This window comes from Cavia porcellus, unplaced genomic scaffold (assembly GCF_034190915.1).
Source record: "Cavia porcellus strain 051 isolate PalLab524CR breed Dunkin Hartley unplaced genomic scaffold, mCavPor4.1 scaffold_16, whole genome shotgun sequence".
NCBI lineage: Eukaryota > Metazoa > Chordata > Mammalia > Rodentia > Caviidae > Cavia > Cavia porcellus.
In genome coordinates, this window is record NW_026947499.1 from 20,223,185 (window position 1) to 20,244,570 (window position 21,386).

The 21,386-nt window shown below is 36.3% G+C and overlaps 1 protein-coding gene across 4 annotated transcripts in view; it reads right to left on the bottom strand.

Moving 5' to 3' along the window:
* Window positions 1-21,386, bottom strand: part of Specc1l (sperm antigen with calponin homology and coiled-coil domains 1 like) — a 150,289-nt gene that overhangs the window by 26,049 nt on the left and 102,854 nt on the right. For all 4 annotated transcript variants that reach the window (XM_013141945.3, XM_003477962.5, XM_013141948.3 and 1 more), the window contains 2 exons: window positions 18,656-18,812; window positions 14,380-14,482 (listed from right to left, as the gene is read on the bottom strand). In XM_013141945.3, the coding sequence (XP_012997399.1) occupies window positions 14,380-14,482; window positions 18,656-18,812 (260 nt within the window). The remainder of the gene's footprint in view (window positions 1-14,379; window positions 14,483-18,655; window positions 18,813-21,386) is intronic.

Consider the following 21,386-nt stretch of genomic DNA (forward strand, 5'->3'; position numbering starts at 1 on the left):
GTGTAGTTTAAAACATTTCCACATATTAAATTGTAGGCCAGAAGGCTTCACTGGGGAATTCTAACAAATACTTAAATTAAGAAAGAAATTCTAAAAAAAAAAAAAAAAAAAGAAAGGAATTCTATATATTCTTACAGAAAACTAAAGAAGTAGAAATTCATAGTTCCCTCTTTCTGTCTCTCTCTATGGTCCTGGAAACTGATACAGGGTTTTGCAAATGCTAGTCAACTACTATACTACATCCTCTGCCTTCAAGAGACAATTCTAAAGAATTCACTTTATGAAGTCAACATTACTTTAATATCAAACAATGATTATGATTTTATAAAGGAAGAAAAATACAGACCAATATTTCCCATAAACACAGATGGAAACAATCAAAACAAAATGTGTTCAGAAAATGTAGAGAATCCTTGTCTCTCAAACAGAATTAACAGCTCTTGATACTAAAAAAAATTACAAAAATAAATCAAGGGGTTGGTGATGTAGCTGAGCAGTACAGGGCTTGCCATGTATGCACAAGACCCTGGGCTTGATCCCTGCACCCTCCCATCACACCTTAGAGATCTGAGAATATAAAAATAGAAGTTTGTATGTTCACAGTCAACAGTTAATTTGTTTCTACAAACCTACCATGATAACTTCAGTTGAAGGAACTGTTTTTTCAATAATATGTTGCTGGGGAACCTGGGTAGTTATATATGAAAAAAAAGCTAGATCATTCCCTTATACCTTATACAAAACAAACTAAAAATAGATCTTAGCATTAAGTGTCTTCTGACTTACAGTTCAGTTCCTGTTAAAACTATAAAACTCCCAGAGAAAAGCACAGGAGTGACCCTAAGTCAGATAAGGCATTCTTAGACATGATACCAGAAGAAAACAAAAGATAAGACAAATGTATTTCATCAAAATTAAAACTTTTGTGTTTCAAAGGACACGGTCATCAACAGAGTAAGAAGTTAAATCTATAGAATGGGAAAAAATATTTGTGTATCATTTATTGATAAGGGACTAGTATTGGAATAGGATCCAAATGAACATTTTCACAAAGAAGATATACACTGATTGACTAGCATATGCAAAGGCATTCAACATCATTAGTGAGTATCGAACTGCAACTCAAAACCAGTGAGGTGTCATTTCACATTTACTCAGAAAGCTAGAATCAAAGGCAGGTAATAACTGTTGGTGGATATACAGACAAATCAGAACCCTTATGCATTGTTGGTAGGAATGTAAAATGAGATAGCTAATAGGGGAAATAGTTTAGCAGTTCCTCAAAGAACTAAATGTCGTTATCAAATGATCCAGCAATTCTACTTCTACATATATAAACAAGAGAAAACATCTATATAAAAAAGATATAAATAAATGTTCTCAGCAGCATTACTGTTGATAGTCCACAGTGGAAACAGTCCAAATGACCATCGATTGATGAACAAAATGTGATAAATACTGATAAAATGAAATAGTAATTCAATTATAAAAAAGGAGTGAGTTACTGACACGAGCTACAGGGTGAAAATATACTAGGTAAAAGAAGGCAGTCACAAAAAACATTCTATTTATATGAAATGTCTAAGCGAATCTATGGTGGTTCCTGAGGGCTGAAGAGTACTGGGAGGAAATGTGGAATGACTGCTAAGAGGTATAACATTTGTGAGATGGTGAAAACACCCTAAAATTCACTGTTTAATTTAATGTGCATACAAAAACCAACTGGTGAACTGTACATGAATTAAAAGTCACTTAAAAAACCCTCGTGACTAAGCCTTAGAAACTCAACACCAAAATTATAAAATTATCTTTATGTAAGTATCCGTGTTAGGCCTACAAAGATGACAATGCCTGGAACCTAGAGCTATGTTTACCTTACATGGCAGGAGAGACTTAGGTGGCAGAGATGATTAAGGAATTTTAAGGACAAGGAAAGGATTCTGAATTGAACCAAATCTAATCACATGGGTCCTTAAAAACAGATAACCTAATACAGTGATACAGTATAAGAAAGACTGCTGCTATAACCAGTTTTGAAGATGGAGAGCAGGACTAGGAGTCAAGGACTGTGGAAAACTTGGAAACACAAGGAATCAGATTCTTTCTAAAACGTCCAGAAAAGCAGCTCTGCTGACACACAGTTCTGCTGACTCCTTGATTTTAGTCCAGTAAGACCTATGGTCAGACTTCTAATCCACAAAACTGTCAGGTAATACATTTGTGCCGCTTTACCACTGAATCTGTGGTAATCTGTTAAAATGACTATAGAAAATTAATGTAGATAATAGTCATTACATAATGACTATTATATAATGAAGCCAAATGAATTGTCCGAAATAAACGGAGAAGTTTAAAGACCAGACATGTGATATAAAAACCTCCAAACTGCAAATAACTGAGGCAACATTTATGACCCTCCCAAACAAAAATTTCTGAGACTTTCACTGAAGTACACTGGTACCTCAGTTCACAACTCAATTCTTTCCATGATTCTGGTCACAAAACAAACTGGACTGAATCAAATTTCCCCATCCATAAAGTCAACACTGAACCTAAATATTGAATTTGACTTAGGTCTCATCCAACTCAGTTTGCAAACAAAATTGTCGAAAGAAATCAAGTTCATGAACCAAGGTACCACCATATAACTGAAATGAAGTATACAAATGTTAAGTGTAGTTAAAAGGACTTTCAATAAAATGAATATGCCATATAGTCAAACCCCCAGATCAATATATAAAATATTAAAATTACAGAATGCATCCCTTGATCAACTTAGAAATGACTACTATTATGACAGATGATTTCTAGTTTTTTTTTTTTTTTTTTGTGAGAGAGTCTTGCTATTTTGCCCATGATGGTCTCCACAGCTTACTGGTAGAGTACCTGCTTAACATGCCTGAGACTCTCTGTTCCATGCCATGACTTAAAGGAACAACAACAACAAAAACCAAACACCTGTGGTTCCAAGTGGTCTTTCTACCTTGGCCTCCTGAGTAGCTAGAACTACAGATGTGTGGCATTACATTTGACTGCCATCTTTAGGGCTTCATTTACACCGAACTACAAGTTTGCCTGCTTATATATAAGGCTGTTTCTGCTCAAAATTATGTCAGATTTATTCATGCTGCTGTGTGTAGCAACAATTTGTTCTTTTATGTTTCCTTAAAATACCCTAATATCACAATTTATTTATCCTTTCACCTCTTGGTAAGTAATTGGGTTGTTTCTAACTTCTGACTCTGATAAAGAACATGAACAATTTCATACTGGTCTTCCGGTAAACATTCATTTCTGTTGGGTAAACATGTGAGGGAGGTACTGCTTGTTCATAGTGCATGTGAATATTTACCTTCAGTAGGTAGGGCCCACATGTTCCAAATTGGATAGCGTATATTACATCCCTATCAGTAGTGTGCAAATGTTCTTATTCTTTTGCTTCCTTGTCAATATTTAAATATTAAGTCATTCTGTATCAATTAATAGGAGTCATACCATCATTCCTGTGGTGGTACTCATTGTGGTTTACATTTATAGTTTCACTAATGACTAATGATGTTGAGTACTTTTTTTTAGCAGTACTGGTGCTGGATATCCTCATTTTTATAAAGACCCATGAAGTCATTTTACTGGGTAAAGTAAATCCTCCAACTTTGGTTGCTTTTGTCTTTATTTACTTATTTATTTTTGTAGTACTGAGTATTGAACTGAGCGCCTTCACACTAGCTATGTCCTCAGCATTTTTTAATTTTTTATTTTGAGACAGGATTTTGTTAAGCTGCCCAGAGCTGGGCTTGAACATGTGATTCTTCTTCTGCCTAGCCTCCTGGAGTGCTAGGATCACAGGCATGCACCACTTTGTTTCTGATTTGTTTGCAGTATGGGGAAATAAAAACTAGGGCCACCAGTGCTTCAGGCAAGTGTTCTCTACTAGATTATATTTATCCCCTCCTCTTATCGAAGATTTCGAACATAACGACATAATGCTATTTTCCTAGGTCTTCTCTAATGCTTCTCCCCACACTGGGGTCTCATTATTTTACTCTGGCTGACCTCAAACTTCTGGGCTTAAGTGACTCTTCTGCCTTAGCCTCCCAGGTACCTGGAATTCCAGGTGCATGGGCCTTTGTGCCTGGCTTGTCATATGTTGTTTTGGTAACTTTTAGAAAAAAATTGAACTACATATCAAACTATTATTTCACAGGGATTCCAGGTATGATGAAGAAAAATAACAGTATATTATGGAATACACTAAACTTGATGATGGTAAAATTGTGAAGGCAGAAGGTGACTGAAGTCTAGGGAATTACTACACTGGCCCATCCTACATGCATTTATGTCTACGGAAGGAGAATTTCTCAGTCGGGTTAATCTAATGATCTTCAAAGTTCCTTCCAGCACTTTCTTCCCCCGTGTATTAAGTGATGCACTCAGGTCTTTTACACTGATAATTTTTTTATGATGAGGTAAAGTCTCTGTAATTCATTAAATTCCCCAGCTGGGAATTAAATTTGCCATCTTCCTGCCTTAACGTCCCTAAAGTGCTAGAATGACAGGCATGTGCCACCAGGACTGATTCAGCACTGACATTCAAGAGTAATCAAAAAGTATTTTAAGCCAGGGTGAGTGGTACAAGCCCATAATCTCAACTACTTGAGAGGTTGAGATAGAAGGATCACAAGTTCAAGGTCAGTATAAGCAATTCAGCCAAAATTTTTACAAAGGGCTCATTTCTTCCAATATTTTATAGGGCTTTTTGTTGTATAAATTTTTCATTGGTTTATTCACATAATTTTTAAAATGCAAACATAATCTTTAACATTTTAATTGCTATTCTAATATTTTACTTGCAGCTTTAAGACTTCTTACATAATTTCTACATAATAACTATATATGACTTTTCTTTCCAGTCACTCTATCCTTTCTATACTCTTTCATGTCTCTTTCTGTCTTATTGCCCTGGCTAGAACCCTCAGGATATCACTAAGAAAACATAATGACAGCAGATATTCTTGTCTTTTTCCTCATCTCTAGAAGAAATATTTCAATACGCTTAATGTCCACTATAATTTTTTTGTAGATACCCTGTATCAGATTACAGAAGCTGCCTCTTCTTCCTAGTTTTTAGAAATTTGTTCAATGTTTTTCTAAAAATAACGAACAGGTACTAAATTTTACTGATTACCTTTTCTGCATCTATTGAAATTACATACTTTCCTCAATCATTTGAGAACTTACTTTAAAGGATTTTAATTCATTTAGGCTTGGAATGTGACCAGTTTTGACAAATAGGAAGAAATGTACGATCTGTAGTTATCATATGTGGTGTTTTATATAGTGTCTGAATGAATTAGTTAACATTATTAATGTTAGCTTCTATATATAGTGCTAATAACTTTTTATTTGCTTCTTCCAGGAGTTACTGAGGTAGATGTGTTAAAATCTCCAAACAGGCCTTTCTTTTTTCAGTTGTCACTTTTGCTTTACGGGGCTGGAGACTTAGCTCAGAGGCATAAATGCGTGCCTGGCAAATGCAAGGTCATAAGTTTGATCCCTAGTATCAACACACACACACACACACACACACACACATACACACACCCCAGTTTTGCTTTATGTATTTCAGGGCTATGTATGACATGTACATGAATTTATGACATGCTGTGAGTATCTGTAAAGTTATCTCACTAAACAGTGTAAGTCTTCTGACTTTGTCCTCCAGTACTACTTGGCTATTGTTTTGATCCTTTTTCACTATGAAATGCTCATCTTTGTCTCTGACACTATCTCCTCCTGTGAAGTTTACTTATGTCTGAAATTAGGAGAGTTTTCTTTCAGTCTTTCCATTCTATGCATTTCATGCCTGGGTTTGTTGTTTTTAAATCTGAAAAGTCTTTGCCTTTTAACTGGAATGTTCCATCTATGTACCTATATTGTGATTTTAATAAATCTGCATTTGAATCTACAGTCCCTTGTTCTTTGTTCCCTCATCTTTCTACTGCTTTCTTAAGTATGAGTCAGTGAGTGTGTGTGTGTGGGGGGGGGAGCTGTGCATGTACACGTGCATATGTTACTGGACATCAAACCCATGGCCTCCTGTTTGTCAGCTACATTCCTAGCTCCTTTTTATATTGACTAGGCTGGCCTCAAACTTTCAATCCTTCTGCCTCAGCCTCATGAGTAGCTGAGATTACAAGCATGCATCACCATGCTCAGCACTCTGCTTTCTTTTAAATTGACCAAGTATTTACTGATAGTCCATTTCCTCTCACTATTATTAGCCTTCTAGTTTTTCATTCATTCATTTTGTTCATTCATTCTTACTCTAGTCTGTTACCAATTTGTATGTTTAAATACTCTAGAAGCTACATGGGAGAGTAAAAAGATGCCTAATACTAATGTGTTTTATTTAACCTGAAACACTAAAAATATGACAATTTCTATAGGCAATCAGTATTTTTAAAAATGAGCTATTTTATATTCTTTTCCCTCCATTATAAGTCTTCCAAATGCAGTACATATTTTACAATCACAGCACATCTCAATTTAGACAAGCCAATTTTTTTCCTCCCTGGTAGAGGGGAATGACTCTAAAGCCTCACAGAGGCTGTGCACATGCTCCACACTGAGCTGCACCGCTAGTCCCCAGGTAGCCTTTTAAGTGCTCAATAACCACATATTGTCAATGGCTACTATAACAGATCACATAGTCCTAGAGATTTATAGTACATAATCCTTAACTTACTGGAATAACTTAATATTCATAACTTTATGGACAAGGCAAGAACATTACTAACACTTTAGTTATGTTTACTGTCCCCCAACTTTTTTGGCTTTTAGGGAGAGGCTGGGAGTTGAAGCCAGACCCTTTATACCTCCTTAAATTTGCTAAGATATTCAAGTTGGCCTCAAATTTGTGGTCCTCTTGCTTCAGCTCCCAGGATGCTGGGATATAGGCATGTGTCAACAATGTCTAGCTTTTCTTTTAATCAAGATTGTTTTTATAATGTAGTTAATATTCATTTATACTTACCCACATATTTACTCCTTGCTTTGCTCTTTATTCTTTTTTGAAATTTTATTTTCCTATGGAATTGTTTCTCTGCTAGAAAATTTTCCTTAAATTTTCTTTCAGAATGGGCTTGATGGTGACAAATTCTACTTTATCACTGACTGAGAACATCTACCACCTTATCATGATTCCACTGGCACAAATCTTTTCTTCCCTAGCAATTTCAACATTTTATCATTGTCTTTGATTTTTTAGCACTTTTACAGTGACACATTCATCCATCCCTAGTCTCTTTTGGTACTCAACTACACATATTAAACTTCTGTTGTTTCCTACACATCCACTATACTCTCATGCATTTTTCTTCTTTTCATTACTGAGTACTTTATTTATAAAATAATACATATAAAATAATTTTATAAACAAATAATATAAAATAATTTTATAAATAAAATTACAAAATAAATGTTTTTATTACATTTTGACATCCACCACATGGATATTTTTATTGATTAACCCTCTAGTTCATACATCTTTTCTGTGTCTAATAAGATATTTAACACAGGGCTGGGAACATAGCTCAGCAGTATAAGTACCTATCTGGCAAGTACAAAGTCCTGAGTTCGATTCTTGAGACTAAACACATTGATATGCTCCTATATGCTCAAAAAATATATACTCATTTAGCTGGACATGGTGGTACACATCTATAATTTCAGCAATTGGAAGGTTGATGCAGGAGGACTGTCATGAGTTCAAGGTCAGGCTGAACACACAGCAAAATCCTGTCTCAAAAAAACAAAACAAAACCCACCAAAAAACGAAAAGCAAAACAAAACAAAAGCACACCCCAAAATTGCCATTTAATTCTACTGTAATTTCCAATTCTCTGGTAAGATTCTGTCTCTCATTTTAAAGGTCTACTTCCAATTTCTGGATCACATGAAGTTACTTTACTATTAGTCATTATGTCATTCAATTTTGATCATTTGTTCCAGTTTACTGGCATGTCTGGTGAACCCTAAAATCCTCTGTATAAAAGGCATAACGGGCTAGATGGTGTCATCTGCCTCCAGAATGGTTTCAAATTTTTTTCTGGAAGGTAATTAGAGTAACAGCTGACCACCTTCATCCATAAAATGCAAATTCTAAACCTAAATTTCAAACTCAAAACCTCCAGTCAACCTTTTTTTTCCAAGGCATAGTTATTTTGAGTTCTTAAGTGAAAGCGGAGAGTGCTTGCGAGCCCTGAAATCTAATTTTTAGCTCCCTGGTCCTGGTACTGTGAAAAATAAATGTTTTGATTAATTTTGACATCTACTACATTTGATTTTTTTTTAAATAGAAGACTCAGTTGAGGTATGGTGTGATAGTCTATCACTGCCATAAACAAAAATCTATATTGAGTTTAATTATTGATGTGTATTATTTTATTTTATTGTAAAAATTTTTTAGTACTGGGAATTGAACTCAGGACCTTGCACTTTCCAGGCAGGCATTTGTGCCACTAAGCTGTATCCTCAGGCTTAATGTGTATTTTGAAGCCCAGGCCACATGCTTCCTGAAAACACAAACTGGTTTTATTCACATTTAAACAGCTAGGCTACTGCACAGAGTTTACAATGTAACTGACGAATTAAGTTTGACATTAGGGGAAAAAAAGCTAGAAAGCAAGTAAACCATAGCACCTTAAGAACAGGACTTCTAACCCCCTCAAACCTATCAATTCTTCTAATTCTTCTAATCTCTGCTAAGAAATGCTCAATCTTTTCTTCTTTGGCTCATGCACTAATGGAACACATCCCTCAATAAAATTGCACTGTCAATGTCTGTCTGAGATCAAATTACCTCAAGCAATACTGAAACCTTATGTTCGTTTATTAAAATTATTTTGTACTAGATTAAGTGATTTCATTATCCTTCAGATTTAACTAATCCATTTCTAGGTCTGGCATTTTATCAGAAAACAATGAGATCTTTCATTCAAAATGAAGCTCTCTCAAATTAACCTTTCAAGGCTTCTCAATTGTACTATTAGGTCTTTTCAAAACAAGAAAACAATCTTATGACTGAAGCTCTTAACATTCACAGGATCTGAATCCAGGGCCTTCTATTCAGCTATATTCCCGGTCCTTTTTCTGTTTTGAGATAGAGTCTAGTTAATTTCCCCAGGCTGAGCCTGAGCTTGTGACCCTTCTGGCTCACCTACCTGTATACTGAGATTACAGGCCATGTACCACCACTCCAAGCTCTCTTACATACAAAATTTAAAATACAAAAAAAGTTTACTGAAATTGCAGATTATTTTCTCTACACCTGATTGGCTGCTCTTTGTATAATCAATCTTACCCTGTATCCCTAACGAAACAGCTACGGAATTAAAAGTGGTTGCCTCAGGAAAGCAATTTCAAAGAGGTGGGAATAGGGCAGTGGATTATTAATTCTCAGTATAATCAGCTGAAAATTTATCAGTGTTAACCGCATATTTAGAGCAAAATTTAAAACATAATTGCTTATGTTGCAATTGCAAATTTAAATGTTTTAAATTGCAAATTTAAAACATAAACCAAGGTAGTAGTTGTAAGAAAGAAAAAGAAAAAGAAAGGAAGACTCAGCCCTTATGAAGGTTGCTTGTATAATGCCATGGACTCATGATGAATATCTTGGACAGTCATTTATCTACGTGGGATTTTAGTACCACATCTGTTAACCTAACAGTAATTTAGACCATCAAGGCCCTTTCAACACTAATATTCTAGTATTCTAAAACTTTTAGTAAATGGCAGTGCACAATTTAAAGGACAAAAATCTGTTAGATAAAAGGCAAACTCACATGGCTTGTTTTGTAATGGATGGTTAATGAAATTACAGTGATCACAGTAATTTTACGATGACTCTTAAAAGAGTTAGTGAAAGAAGATAGGGGTATTAGGGAATCTATCTCCGCTGATTAGACAGCTTCTTCGACATAAAGCATGCATGATCCAAATATTAATGATACATTTGGGGCCTGTGGGAATACTGTGTGCTAAGTGTCACGTAACAGCCCCTGCTGGACTTAGCCAGTCAAATGTCACAACCTGTTTTTTCCTGCAGACTGTGCACAGGAAGAGACCAAAAGTCTGAACCCAAACCTACTGACAGTAAAGGATAAGTATGCACATCTACATAGCTAAATAGGAAAAAGGATCTGGCTGCGGAGAGCTTCTATAAGAACTCTAGCAGATTTTTCAGTTTGTTTAATTTTTTATTTCTGTACTGGGGATCAAACTCATGACTTAGTGCTTGCCAGTCTGGCGCTTACACTACTGAGCTAACTCCCCGGCCACATATTTCAGTTTAAAAAGATAATGCATGTCGGACTGATTTTAACTTAAAGATCTTTACATTTTAAAGCCCAGCCTATCTACTTTTAAAGAACAAACGAGGGGGCTGGAGATTTAGCTCAGCGGCATAAGTGCCTGCCTTGTAAGCAGGCAGTCGTGAGTTCGATCCCCAGTACCGGTAAAAATGAAAAAGACAAAAAAAAAAAAAAAAAAAAAAAAAGAACAAACGAGATGTTTTCACAGAAAATAAAAGGTAATCCTCCTTTCAAAAAAGTCATACATACACATTAGTACAAATGAGGGCAACTGGGCTTGTAGAAACTGGCCAGTACACTGAAAGGACTTTTTTTTTGTACAACTGACCATTCTGTTTGTGTATTTTCTCTTGCACTGTGATCACCAAGCAAATGAAAGAAACTTTAAAAATTATTGATATAACTGATTTTATGTATTTATTTTTCAACATACAATGTAAATATCCTAAGAACACAGAATCAGAGAATTTAAATTGGATGGAATCAAGGGATATTAGATCACTGATTTAATGCCTATATTATCTCCTTTTAATAAACTTCAGTCATGGCAACATTCCATGGGAACTTTGGGCAACACTTTATAAAAATTATGCATAAAACACATGTGGTAGCTTACATCTTTAATTTCAGCTACTGGAGTGATTGAAGCAGGAAGAGTTTGGGGCCTGTCGGAGCAATTTAACATGATCCTGTCTCCAAATAAAAAAATAAGAGCTAGGGAAGTAAATCCGTGTTAGAGTAGCCCTGAGATTAATCCCCTAGTACTACAAAAATCAATCAATCAATAAAATTAAAATTACTCAATTTAAAAAGAATTCTATGCAAATTTAAAGTTTACAAGAAAACACATAATAATGGAGGAAAAAATAATCTATTAAAGATAATACCTGATAAAACTATGCCTGTCTTGGTTACTACTCTATTTTACAAAGGGAGGAAAAGACTAATTTGCCTGCAGTTACACAGCAAGAAGCAGAGCTGACAGTCAAACTGTACATAACATTAAACCTCAAGATCTTTTTTTCTCCCCATTTTTGAGGACCCAGAGGTGCTCGACCACTGAGCTACACCCCGGTTTTGTTTTTGGTACTGGGGATTGAACTATTGAACACAAGGCCTTCTCATTGAGCTATGTGCTTAGCTGTTTTGTTTTGTTTTCTAATCTTTAAAATTTTGAGACAGGCTCTCACAAAGTTGCTAAATTGTCCATGCTGCCAGGTACGCTGGCATATGCCTATAATCTCAGCACTTGGGAGGCAGAGGCAGAAGGATCACCACAAGTTCAAAGCCAGCCAGGGCTAAACAGTAAGTTTGAGGCCAACCTGAACTGTATAGTGAGGGTTGATCTCAAGACAAACAAAACAAACAAATAGCCCAGGTAGTTTTCAAATTTGCCATTTTCTTGCCTCAGCCTTCCAGATTGCTGAAATTACAGGCATGTACCTTGACACTTGCGAACAATCCAAGGCTTTTTTTTTTTTTTTTTTTTTTTTTTGAGATCAGGTCTTCCTATGCATAGTTCAGGCTAACTCAAATTCATGGTAATCCTCCTGAATGCATCACGACACCTGCCACCCTTGTTTTTGTGTTTTGAGAGAGAGTCTTGCTTGCCACCTAGTTCAGGCTGGCATCAAACTGCTGGTGATCCTCTTATGTGTTGGAATTACAGGATGTGCCACCATGCCTGACTTTTTTGGTTTTTTTGAGACAGGGTCTCACTATGCAGTTCAGAATGGCCTCGAACTCCCAGTGACCTTTTTGGCTCAGCCAGAGTGCTAGGATTACAGGTGTGCACCATAACACCCAGCCTCCTGTTTTATTGATTTTAGTAATTTTAGTCTTCTTTCATTTTTTGGTTAATCTAGTTGAACTTTGTCATTTTGTTGATATCTTTAAAAGATTCCTTTTTTTCCCCATTTATCATTTTTCTTGTTTTTCTATTTCACTTACTTCTAATTCTTACTACTTCCTTCCTTCTGCTTGCTTTGAGTTTAGTTTGTTTTAGTTCCCCTACTTTTCTAAGGTGGAAATTTAGGTTACTGTCTTGAACTTTTCTTATTAAAAGTAAGAATTTACAGCTATAAATTTCCCTCTGCAAATTGTTTTCAGTTAGTCAAAATTTTATTACTATAAATTTTGGTATGATGAATTTTCATTTTTGCTTTTCTCAAAGTATTTTCCCTTGCTACCTATTCTTTGACTCATTTGTTATTTATAAGTAAATGGTTGAATTTCCATATATTTATGAATTTTCCAAGTTTCCTTATTATTACTAATTTCCTTTCATCGTGATCAGAAAAAAATGGATGAAATCTGTATAATTTCAGTCTTTTAAAATTTGTTACTTTTATGACTTAACATATACTTATCCTGACATGTCCATGTGTACCTGAAAAGAAAGTATATTCTGCTGCTAATACTGGATGGAGTGTCTGAAAAATATCTTTTGGGTCTAGCTGGTATATAGTGGCTGTTATGGCTTGTGTCTAGATATTCCCTCAAAGTTTCATGCAGCCATAGTTGGGGCTTTTCAGAAGTGCCTGAATCTAGAGTACGTGACTGATTCACGTTGCAATGCTAGGATAAAGGGTGCCAGGATTAAAGGTAAGTGATTACTAAATCAGTCCACCAACTGGTTTGGTACCACCCTAATTCTGGTAGCCAGGGCTTGTCTTGTCCCTTGTTGCTTTCCTGCCTTCTGCCTGCCATGCACTGTTTCCTCTGTGATGCCTGTCAGCCATGCCACCTTACCTTGGAGCTAGCTGATTATGGACTGTAACCTCCACAAACTGTGAGCTAAATAAATTTTCCTTTCTCTAAACTTTAGATGTTGGGTATTTTTCTCAGCAAGGAGAAAAGTAAGGGTGTCACACTGCAGAATGTATCAGAATTTTCTTCACTTTAAGGAAGTGTGATTATGTGTGTGTGCATGAAAAATATTCCAGTATATGAATATATTAAATTTTGATTTGTTGCTTCATGGGTTGACTCCATCTTTTGACTACTGTGAATTATGCTACTATGACATCTCTTTAAGTTCTTGCTTTCAAGTCTTTTGGGGTATATACTCAAAGATGGAATTGCCAGATCACATGAAAATTCTGTGTTTATTTTTCTAGGAATTTTCATACTTCTTACTCTGCTCTTCTATACTTCACTGCCTCTTGTAGAGGTATCTGTGTATGTTACAGTTAGTTCCTTTTTGCCATTTTGTTGAGATGAAGGCTATTATGATAAGACCAAGAACAGTGAATTCTAATTACTTTCTTGTGTTGTACTGATGCATATTTATACCAAAGCATGAAGAAGACCAGCTGTGACCTGTGAAAAGTCTCTAACTAAAATGCTATGTGAAGATACTGGAAGTCTAATGTTTAGCACTATGATGGATACATTTTAGAAGTTTTCATTTTGTGTGGAATTAGAATTCCTTCTCCAAAATAGTGTGTAACAACACTTAAAATAAAACCTGAATAAAATATCAAGGGACACACAGGACAGGAAATGGTAGGAAGTTACAACAGTCCAGATATAAAGTGATAAGAAGACAAAAGACAATGAGAATTTTTTAAAAAGTTACTAAATACAACTAAAATGTGAACGTATATATATAATTAAGCTATTAATTTTAAGTAGCACATAGGGGCTGGGGATTTAGCTCAGTGGCATAAGAGCCTGCTTTGCAAGCAGGCAGTCGTGAGTTTGATCCCCGGTACCGACAAAAAGGAAAAAGACAAAAAAAAAAAAAAAAAAAAAAAAAAATTTTAAGTAGCACAAGCATTTTTTCACTCTTAGTCCAAATAACACAAGCATTCAATCACAACATAAGAAAGTGCTGTAAGAGCCAAATAAAAAATACTAGAAAGACTGGCTACTTTGGAAAGGTTGACTTTGAGAATGTTCCTGAAATTTGGTATAAGGGTCATTTTCAATGTGATGTGAGTTATGATACCCTAGCAATTGGTTTATCAACTGCTTATTGAGAACACAAGAACCCAATGATTACCTGATAGCCTTCTGTTTTTTTCTGGCACCACTTCAACAAGGCATTCCTCTTCGAGCCTCCATATTCTCTTGCCAATGCTGAGAGAGGATCTTTCCTTTCTTCTCTAATAAGTGAAAACAAGAAGCCCAAAGATGAAATATTTTCTATATGAGCACCAGAGGAATATATCGCTAGCTTACATTTTTTGAAAATTTAACAGCAAGACACAGCATTTTCTTCATTTGACTTTTCTATTTTTAGTTTGTGGCCCCATAGACCTATAAGCTGTCTGGGGCTTCTGATATCTGAAGGGAGAGACTCTACTCACTATACACAGGTGAGAGGAAATAGTATCAAATGCGTTCACAATTAGAGTATGCATTTCAGGGTGCTATAGAGTTTGGGAGACAACCTGATATAGGTACATTCTGAATCACCCTGGCTACCTTTCCTTCAGTATTTTATCCTTCCATTGTCTTTACACTTTGGTTTATTTTACTCCTTTTTATTTCCTTAATCATCTCTTAAGTTTTTGGATCACTTACTATAAATACAGCAAGATTATTCAAGGTGGAGGATTCTAAGATAGAACTCCAGACTTCATGGGCCTCACAAGTGGGAGAAGCAGATAAAGAAAGACAAAAGAGGGCAATAAACATTAAAAAACTTTATCACTTCCCTAAAACATCTCAAGTGTGTTTATTGCTCATGTGTATAGATTTTTTTTTTTTTTTTTTGAGACAGGGTCTTGCTATGTTGCTCAGGTTGGTCCTCAATTCTTGTGTTCAAGTGATTCTCCTGCCTCAGTTTCTTGAGTGCTGGGTCCACAGGTGCATGTCACAGTGCCCGGCAAGTATTATACTCTATTGTATGTAGGGAGTTAAAGAGTTGGGTTTTTTGTTTTTGTTTTTTCCTGTGTATGTGGTATTGGGATTGAGGTAAGGGCTCTGTGCATGAAAGGCAAGCACTCTATCACTGAGCTACATCCCTAGCCCTAGAGTTTTATCTTAGTAGGAAATGGAGGGTGAAGGATTTAGCTCAACGGCACAAGCGCCTGCCTGGCAATTGTGAGGTCGTGAGTTTGATTCCCGGTTCAAAAAAAAGAAAACGAATACTTAATAGGAAATGGAAATTCTTTGTAGACTCATATCCAATGTCATCTTATGTGGAGCAGCACTCTAACAGTGAATATACAAGTAGTGGACAATCAATGGTGAATGTAGGACCACTGACCCTCTGTAGGAACTTCAGAATTTACTATACAATGGACATACTATTGAAGCTTGGGTTAAAAAAAAATCAGCACCTGGATTCGGGATGCAGTTAAGTGGTAGACTGCTTGCTCAGCAAAAACAACACCCTGGATTTGATCCCCAGCACCATCACCAACTGATTGAATTATGGCATTTTTTTTTTGTCCTGTAGGCAGAATAAACATCTTGCCACATTACAGATAGTGAGATAAAAAAGATTCTGCAATCACCCCTGGTGATGAGGCAGAAGAGACACAAAACTGTATTCATTCTGCACCAAACCTTTTCTTTTGCAGGTACACTGGAGGCAGAACACTGAGGAATACTTGGAGAAAGACACTGCTTTGTAAAACATTCCTTGACAAGTAGCCTGTTCTTTAAAAATTGATCTATTTTTCAGCAAAGCAAAGCAAAGACTCTGGCCACATACTCCACATACTTAGCATACTAATAAATATCCCAGAGCTAATAATGTTGGTACTTCTAAGCATATTCTGTCAGTATTCATCTTTCAAAGTATGCTATGAAATCAAAGAGGATGCATTTAGAACTGAAGTTCCTTCAATGAAGGGGTACACTGGAATAATACCAAGTCTTTTTATTTTAGAACCAAAACCAAAATACCAAACTTTTTTTCAATGTGCAATGAGATTGCTACCTTGAAGAAATATATTTTTGTGTCTGTATCTCAGTATATCAGATTTGTAATGTACAAGAGGCTCAAAGAAGTTTATTATAATAGCCACTGTAAATAGAGAGATTTCTGACACAAAAATGAACATAAAAGGCAAACCAAAAAAAATCCAGCAAACCAAGAACCACACAAAGAAACTAAACAGAAAAATTGTCATGCTAGACATAAAAATATTTCAAAAAATTGAAAAGTTTACCATGGCTCATACAGGGTCTCTTCTGCTATAAAAATAGCTTTAAAAGTATCAGAATAAACTATATGGACACAATGAGAATCTGCAGAAAAGAGTCCCCTGGAGTTAGGAAGTGATTTCTCACCACTTCTTCATACTAAGATGTGGAAACTCAGACCAGGAGATGCCATGTTGAAGATAAACAGCTCCCAAGTTGGGAACCAAGAGCAACAGGTGTTCTATCTCCCAGCCAATGCCCTCTGCACAGGCACAAAGCAGGGAGACTTGCACGCAGGACACAAAGAGGAGCACTGACAGTCACTCCCCTACATGGTCAGAGTGGCCTAGGCTCCTTCAACCCTACACTGACAAATTGGTCATAAGACACAGTGCCTGTGGGACCACTAATCTCAGAGGTTGGGTCCCTTGAGGTAGCACTTTAAAAATAGGTTCATAATTTGAATTTGAGAGTTTAAATATTTCATTTTATCTTTAAACCTAGAAATTAATAACAGCTAAAGTTCTAAAAACCCTTTACTATCCCTCTTTCCATTCTGAATACTTAAAACAACTTCCTCATCCCTAAAAACACTGCCAGATTTCTGGTATTTGTCAAATGCTTAACAATTACTACTATCTTTTGGTATCAGGAATCAAACTCAGGGTGCCTATCAAGTATTAATACAGTATCATGCTTTCTAACTTCCAGCTTATATACTTAAGAACACCTTTGATAACACTCTTCCCATTCTTTGTGTGCCTCTGACTAAAAAAAAAAATCTGTTGTTGAAATTACCTTTTTTTTGAAAAATCTCCTGGAACCAACCCTCTCCTCAGCTCTTTTCTAATGTTCTGACCCTGGTTCAGATTTGATTACTCTGTTCCAGACTCCTATAACCTTTTAGCTGGCTTCCCTAAATTCTGTCCAAAATAGAATAGTACTTTAATCATTTTCTTACACAAATATATTTACCTTACTTTACTGCTTCTTCATGGAAGTGATTCAATCTGACTTTAAAGAGATTCTATGATCTAGTCATACCTTGTTAGTCAATCTTTTTGTTTTTTAACACTGGGGACAGAAGCTAGGGCATTACACTGAGTTATGCACCCAATCCTCTTTTTTTTTTTTTGAGACAGGGTCATGTTACAGAGCTCAGGTTGCCCTCAAACTCACAGGGATCCTTCTGGATCAGCTTCCTGAGTACTGGGATCACAAGTGTGTATCACCATGCCAACCTAGTCCCATCTATCTATCTATCTTTAAGCTTTGACATGGGTCTCAGCTGTAAAGTTACTTAGGCTTGGATTGAGCTCCTGATGCTCCTGCCTTAGACATGGCATGCACCACTGTGCCACCTTGGCTATTTTATTTTCCCTTCTGCTGCCCCCTCATACAGTAGATACAACCTCCTCTGTCCTTGGATCTGCAGTGCCCTCTATCCACTGCATGCCTGACTCCTCACTTGTTTACCTCTTTTGTGTATTTGCTCAAGTTACTCACCTCTCCTGAACTGTCCTCCCCCATTTACAACCCTCAAGGTCCTGCTGCAATTTATAGGAAACCTCTAACACTCCACTTATAGCCCGCAGGGTTCAAATTTCTTTTCTTTTCTTTTTTTTTTTTTTTTTTTTTTTTTTTGGTACCGGGGATCGAACTCATGGGCTTCCCAGGCAGGCACTTATGATACCAACCTAAATCCCTAGCAGGATTCAAATTTCACAGTGCAGGTTGAGCATCTCTTATTTGACATGCTTTGGACCCGGAGTGTTTGAGACTGAGATTTTAGGATTTTAGAATATTTGCACAGGCTTTACTGGTTGAACATTTCTAATCCAGAAGCCTGAAATCCAAAACTTTTGGAAAATGATGTCTGTATTCCAAAAGTTCAGCATTTTAGATTTTCAGACAGGGATGTTCAACCTATACTTACTTTTGTATTTAACCATTCTCTAGTGAAAAACAAAAATATTCAAGTGCTTAAGAAAACAAACACTCTCTCTTATTTTGTTCAGTATCTTCTATACCATCTGTCGAATTCTACACAGAGAAGAGATGAGTCAACATTTAGTAACACAATAAGAAAAAGCAAATATAGTGCTATTTACAACCTCACTAATTACTCTTGAAATTCTGGGAAGGCACACATGAAATGCACTGACATTAAGTATTCTCACCTTATCCGGCTTCGGGTAGTTGGGGTCACAGACGCTGTGGGAGAGGACGACAGGGACAGCTGTGGCGATGTAGTTCCCATAGCCATAAGAGAGGCTGGCGACGCTCCTTCAGGTGCAGAGATGTCCCGCTTCATTTCTTCACTACTTCGTCGAGTCACTGATTGCCAAGAATAGTCATTATGCATTTTATAGCAAAAAACATTTTAGTCTCAATTTTTTTTTTGTCTTTTTCGTTTTTATTGGTACCAGGGATTGAACTCATGACTGCACACTTGCAAGGCAGGCACTTATGCCACTGAGCTAAATCCCCAGCCCTAGTCTCAATTTTTAAAATAGTTTCTTCTCAATATTCCAAGGAAAGCAAATATTAACTTACAGGAGATTAAGCTAACACTTTCGTTAAATTAGTGATGATGAAGGGATCTTAATTTTTCATGAAAAATATCTGTGAAAGATATATATATATTCTTTCACAGATATTTATATATATATATATATATTCTTTCACAGATATTCACATATATTTCACACACACACACACACACACACACACACATATATATTTGAGATATGCACTGAACCCCACGTTCCCTGTGTGGCTGCCTTTCCCATCACTGTACCACTCATAGTATCCACCAAGCACACAGTGAGTACTGAATAAATGTCTATTTAGTTACAACTAAAACCCACAGCAATATTTGGACCTGTTCCTTCCTGCCCAACACCTACAATTAAAGTCAATACATCCCTTTAGAACTTAGCCAAACACACAGTTAAAAAGGACAAAAAGAAAAGAAGCTTCATTATAGGGCTATATGCAATTCTGAGTCAGGGCACAATTCATTTTATTTGTTTGTTTGTTTTTTGTCTTGAGACAGGGTCTCATTATGGAGTTCAAGCTGGTCTTGGGTTTACTTTGTAGCCCAGGCTGGTCTCAAACTTACAACGATCCTCCTGCCTCAGTCTCCTGAGTGCTGGGATTACGGGACTGCATCACCACACCCGGCTCATCAAGGAACATTTAAAAGACAAATCAATGAGACAAATATATAAAAAGTCAATTACTGAGAAACAGCAGCCATATTTTAGGAAAGTCCTATTTTGAAAATCTGATAATCTAAGACATTGTATCTTGGCAGAATTACAAATCCCTGACAATTGTTAGGTGGAAGCAGCCACTTTGGCCTCTAATAATAGCAATAACAAAAGCAGTTCTCAGCAAGTTGGCACTGGATATCACCCTGCTAGGTGCTGAGGACTTGAGAAGGCTAAGCTGGCTTGAGAAGTGAGGTACCAGACAAAGCCCCAACTTCAGGCACTCTTTTGTCACCTCAGAAGAAGATTGACCCACAGGAACCGTTAATTGTACCATTATGGGTGATTGTAATGTAACCAATGTTACACAACAGTAATTTTTCCTCTCTGATTTGTAACTGTTTCCATTTTATTGTCTAACACTCTGTTGATTTCAGCAGCACAGAACTCTGCATTAGTATGGTGATGCCCTTTAAGATCCAACAGGGACAGATGTTTTCTCTCACTCTAAAAACTTAGAATGAAATGCCGGTGTATTTCTGGCAAAATTTTCTAATTATTCTTTTCATTTTTAGTTATTTTCATGGTGTAAGCCAGTAGTTTCTTTTTTGTGGTATGGGAGGAAATTGAATGAAGAAAATCTCTCAAAATTTGTATATGAAATGGAAGAAACAGACTGAAAAAGAATCTGACAAACTCTGTTGTAAGAAAAGCACACAAAAAAAGGCTGAGGGGTGATAATTTTATTTGATCACCCAATTTCTCACTATTTTAAAGACTTGTGATGATGCATAAAAAGCTGTACTAAGTCCTGACAGAAAGTAGGAAAAAAAATGAATATCCTATTATGTTGAACAGCAAAGCAAGCAAGCAAGCTGTACTTAGCTAACTCCGTGTATAAGCATGACATTATCAAGGCAAGACTGAGTGATAGAGATTTCACCTTTTGTAGTCAATTTCTAGTTGACCTATTAAGCAAAGCCCACAATGGAAAATAATATAAACAATTGATAAATTGAAGAGTTAACTCCAAAAGACAAAGAAAGCTCATCAAATTCATTATTAAAGATGTCTTTATGATACTGGAAAGTTTAGTTTCCCTAAATATATTTTATATGCTTTGTTTTGTTTTTCTGTGGATTTTTTTTTCCCCCATACTGCAGATCGAACTCAGGGCCTCATGCTTGCCAGGCAGGCGCTTATTCCGCTGAGCTAAGTCCCCAGTCCCTTTAAATGCTCTCAAATAACCTTTCAAAATCAATTCTGAAACACTTTAGGATAAATATTTTTTCCTGGCTCTATCAACTTTGCATAAATGTGTATTTTCAACATGTTATGTGATACATTGTAAGCATTTAAAAACTTCTGGAGAAAACTTTTAAAAGCAAATTTCACCCAAGCTTGGTAGCACATGCTTATAATCTCAGATGTTCAGGAGAATGGGTGGGAGGATTACAAGTTCAAGGTTTGCACAGGCAATTAATGAGACTTTATCTCAGAAACCAAAAAGAAGCCAAGTGTAGTGCTACTGTGCACACTTGTAATTCCAACACTCAGAAAGCTGAGACAAGGAGAGCACCATGGGTTTGAGGTCAGCCTAGGCTACAAAGTGAGTTCAAGTCTGGTCTGAACTACACACTGAGACTCTGTCTCAAAAATCAAAAATAACAAAGGAACAAGGGACATTGCTTAGTGG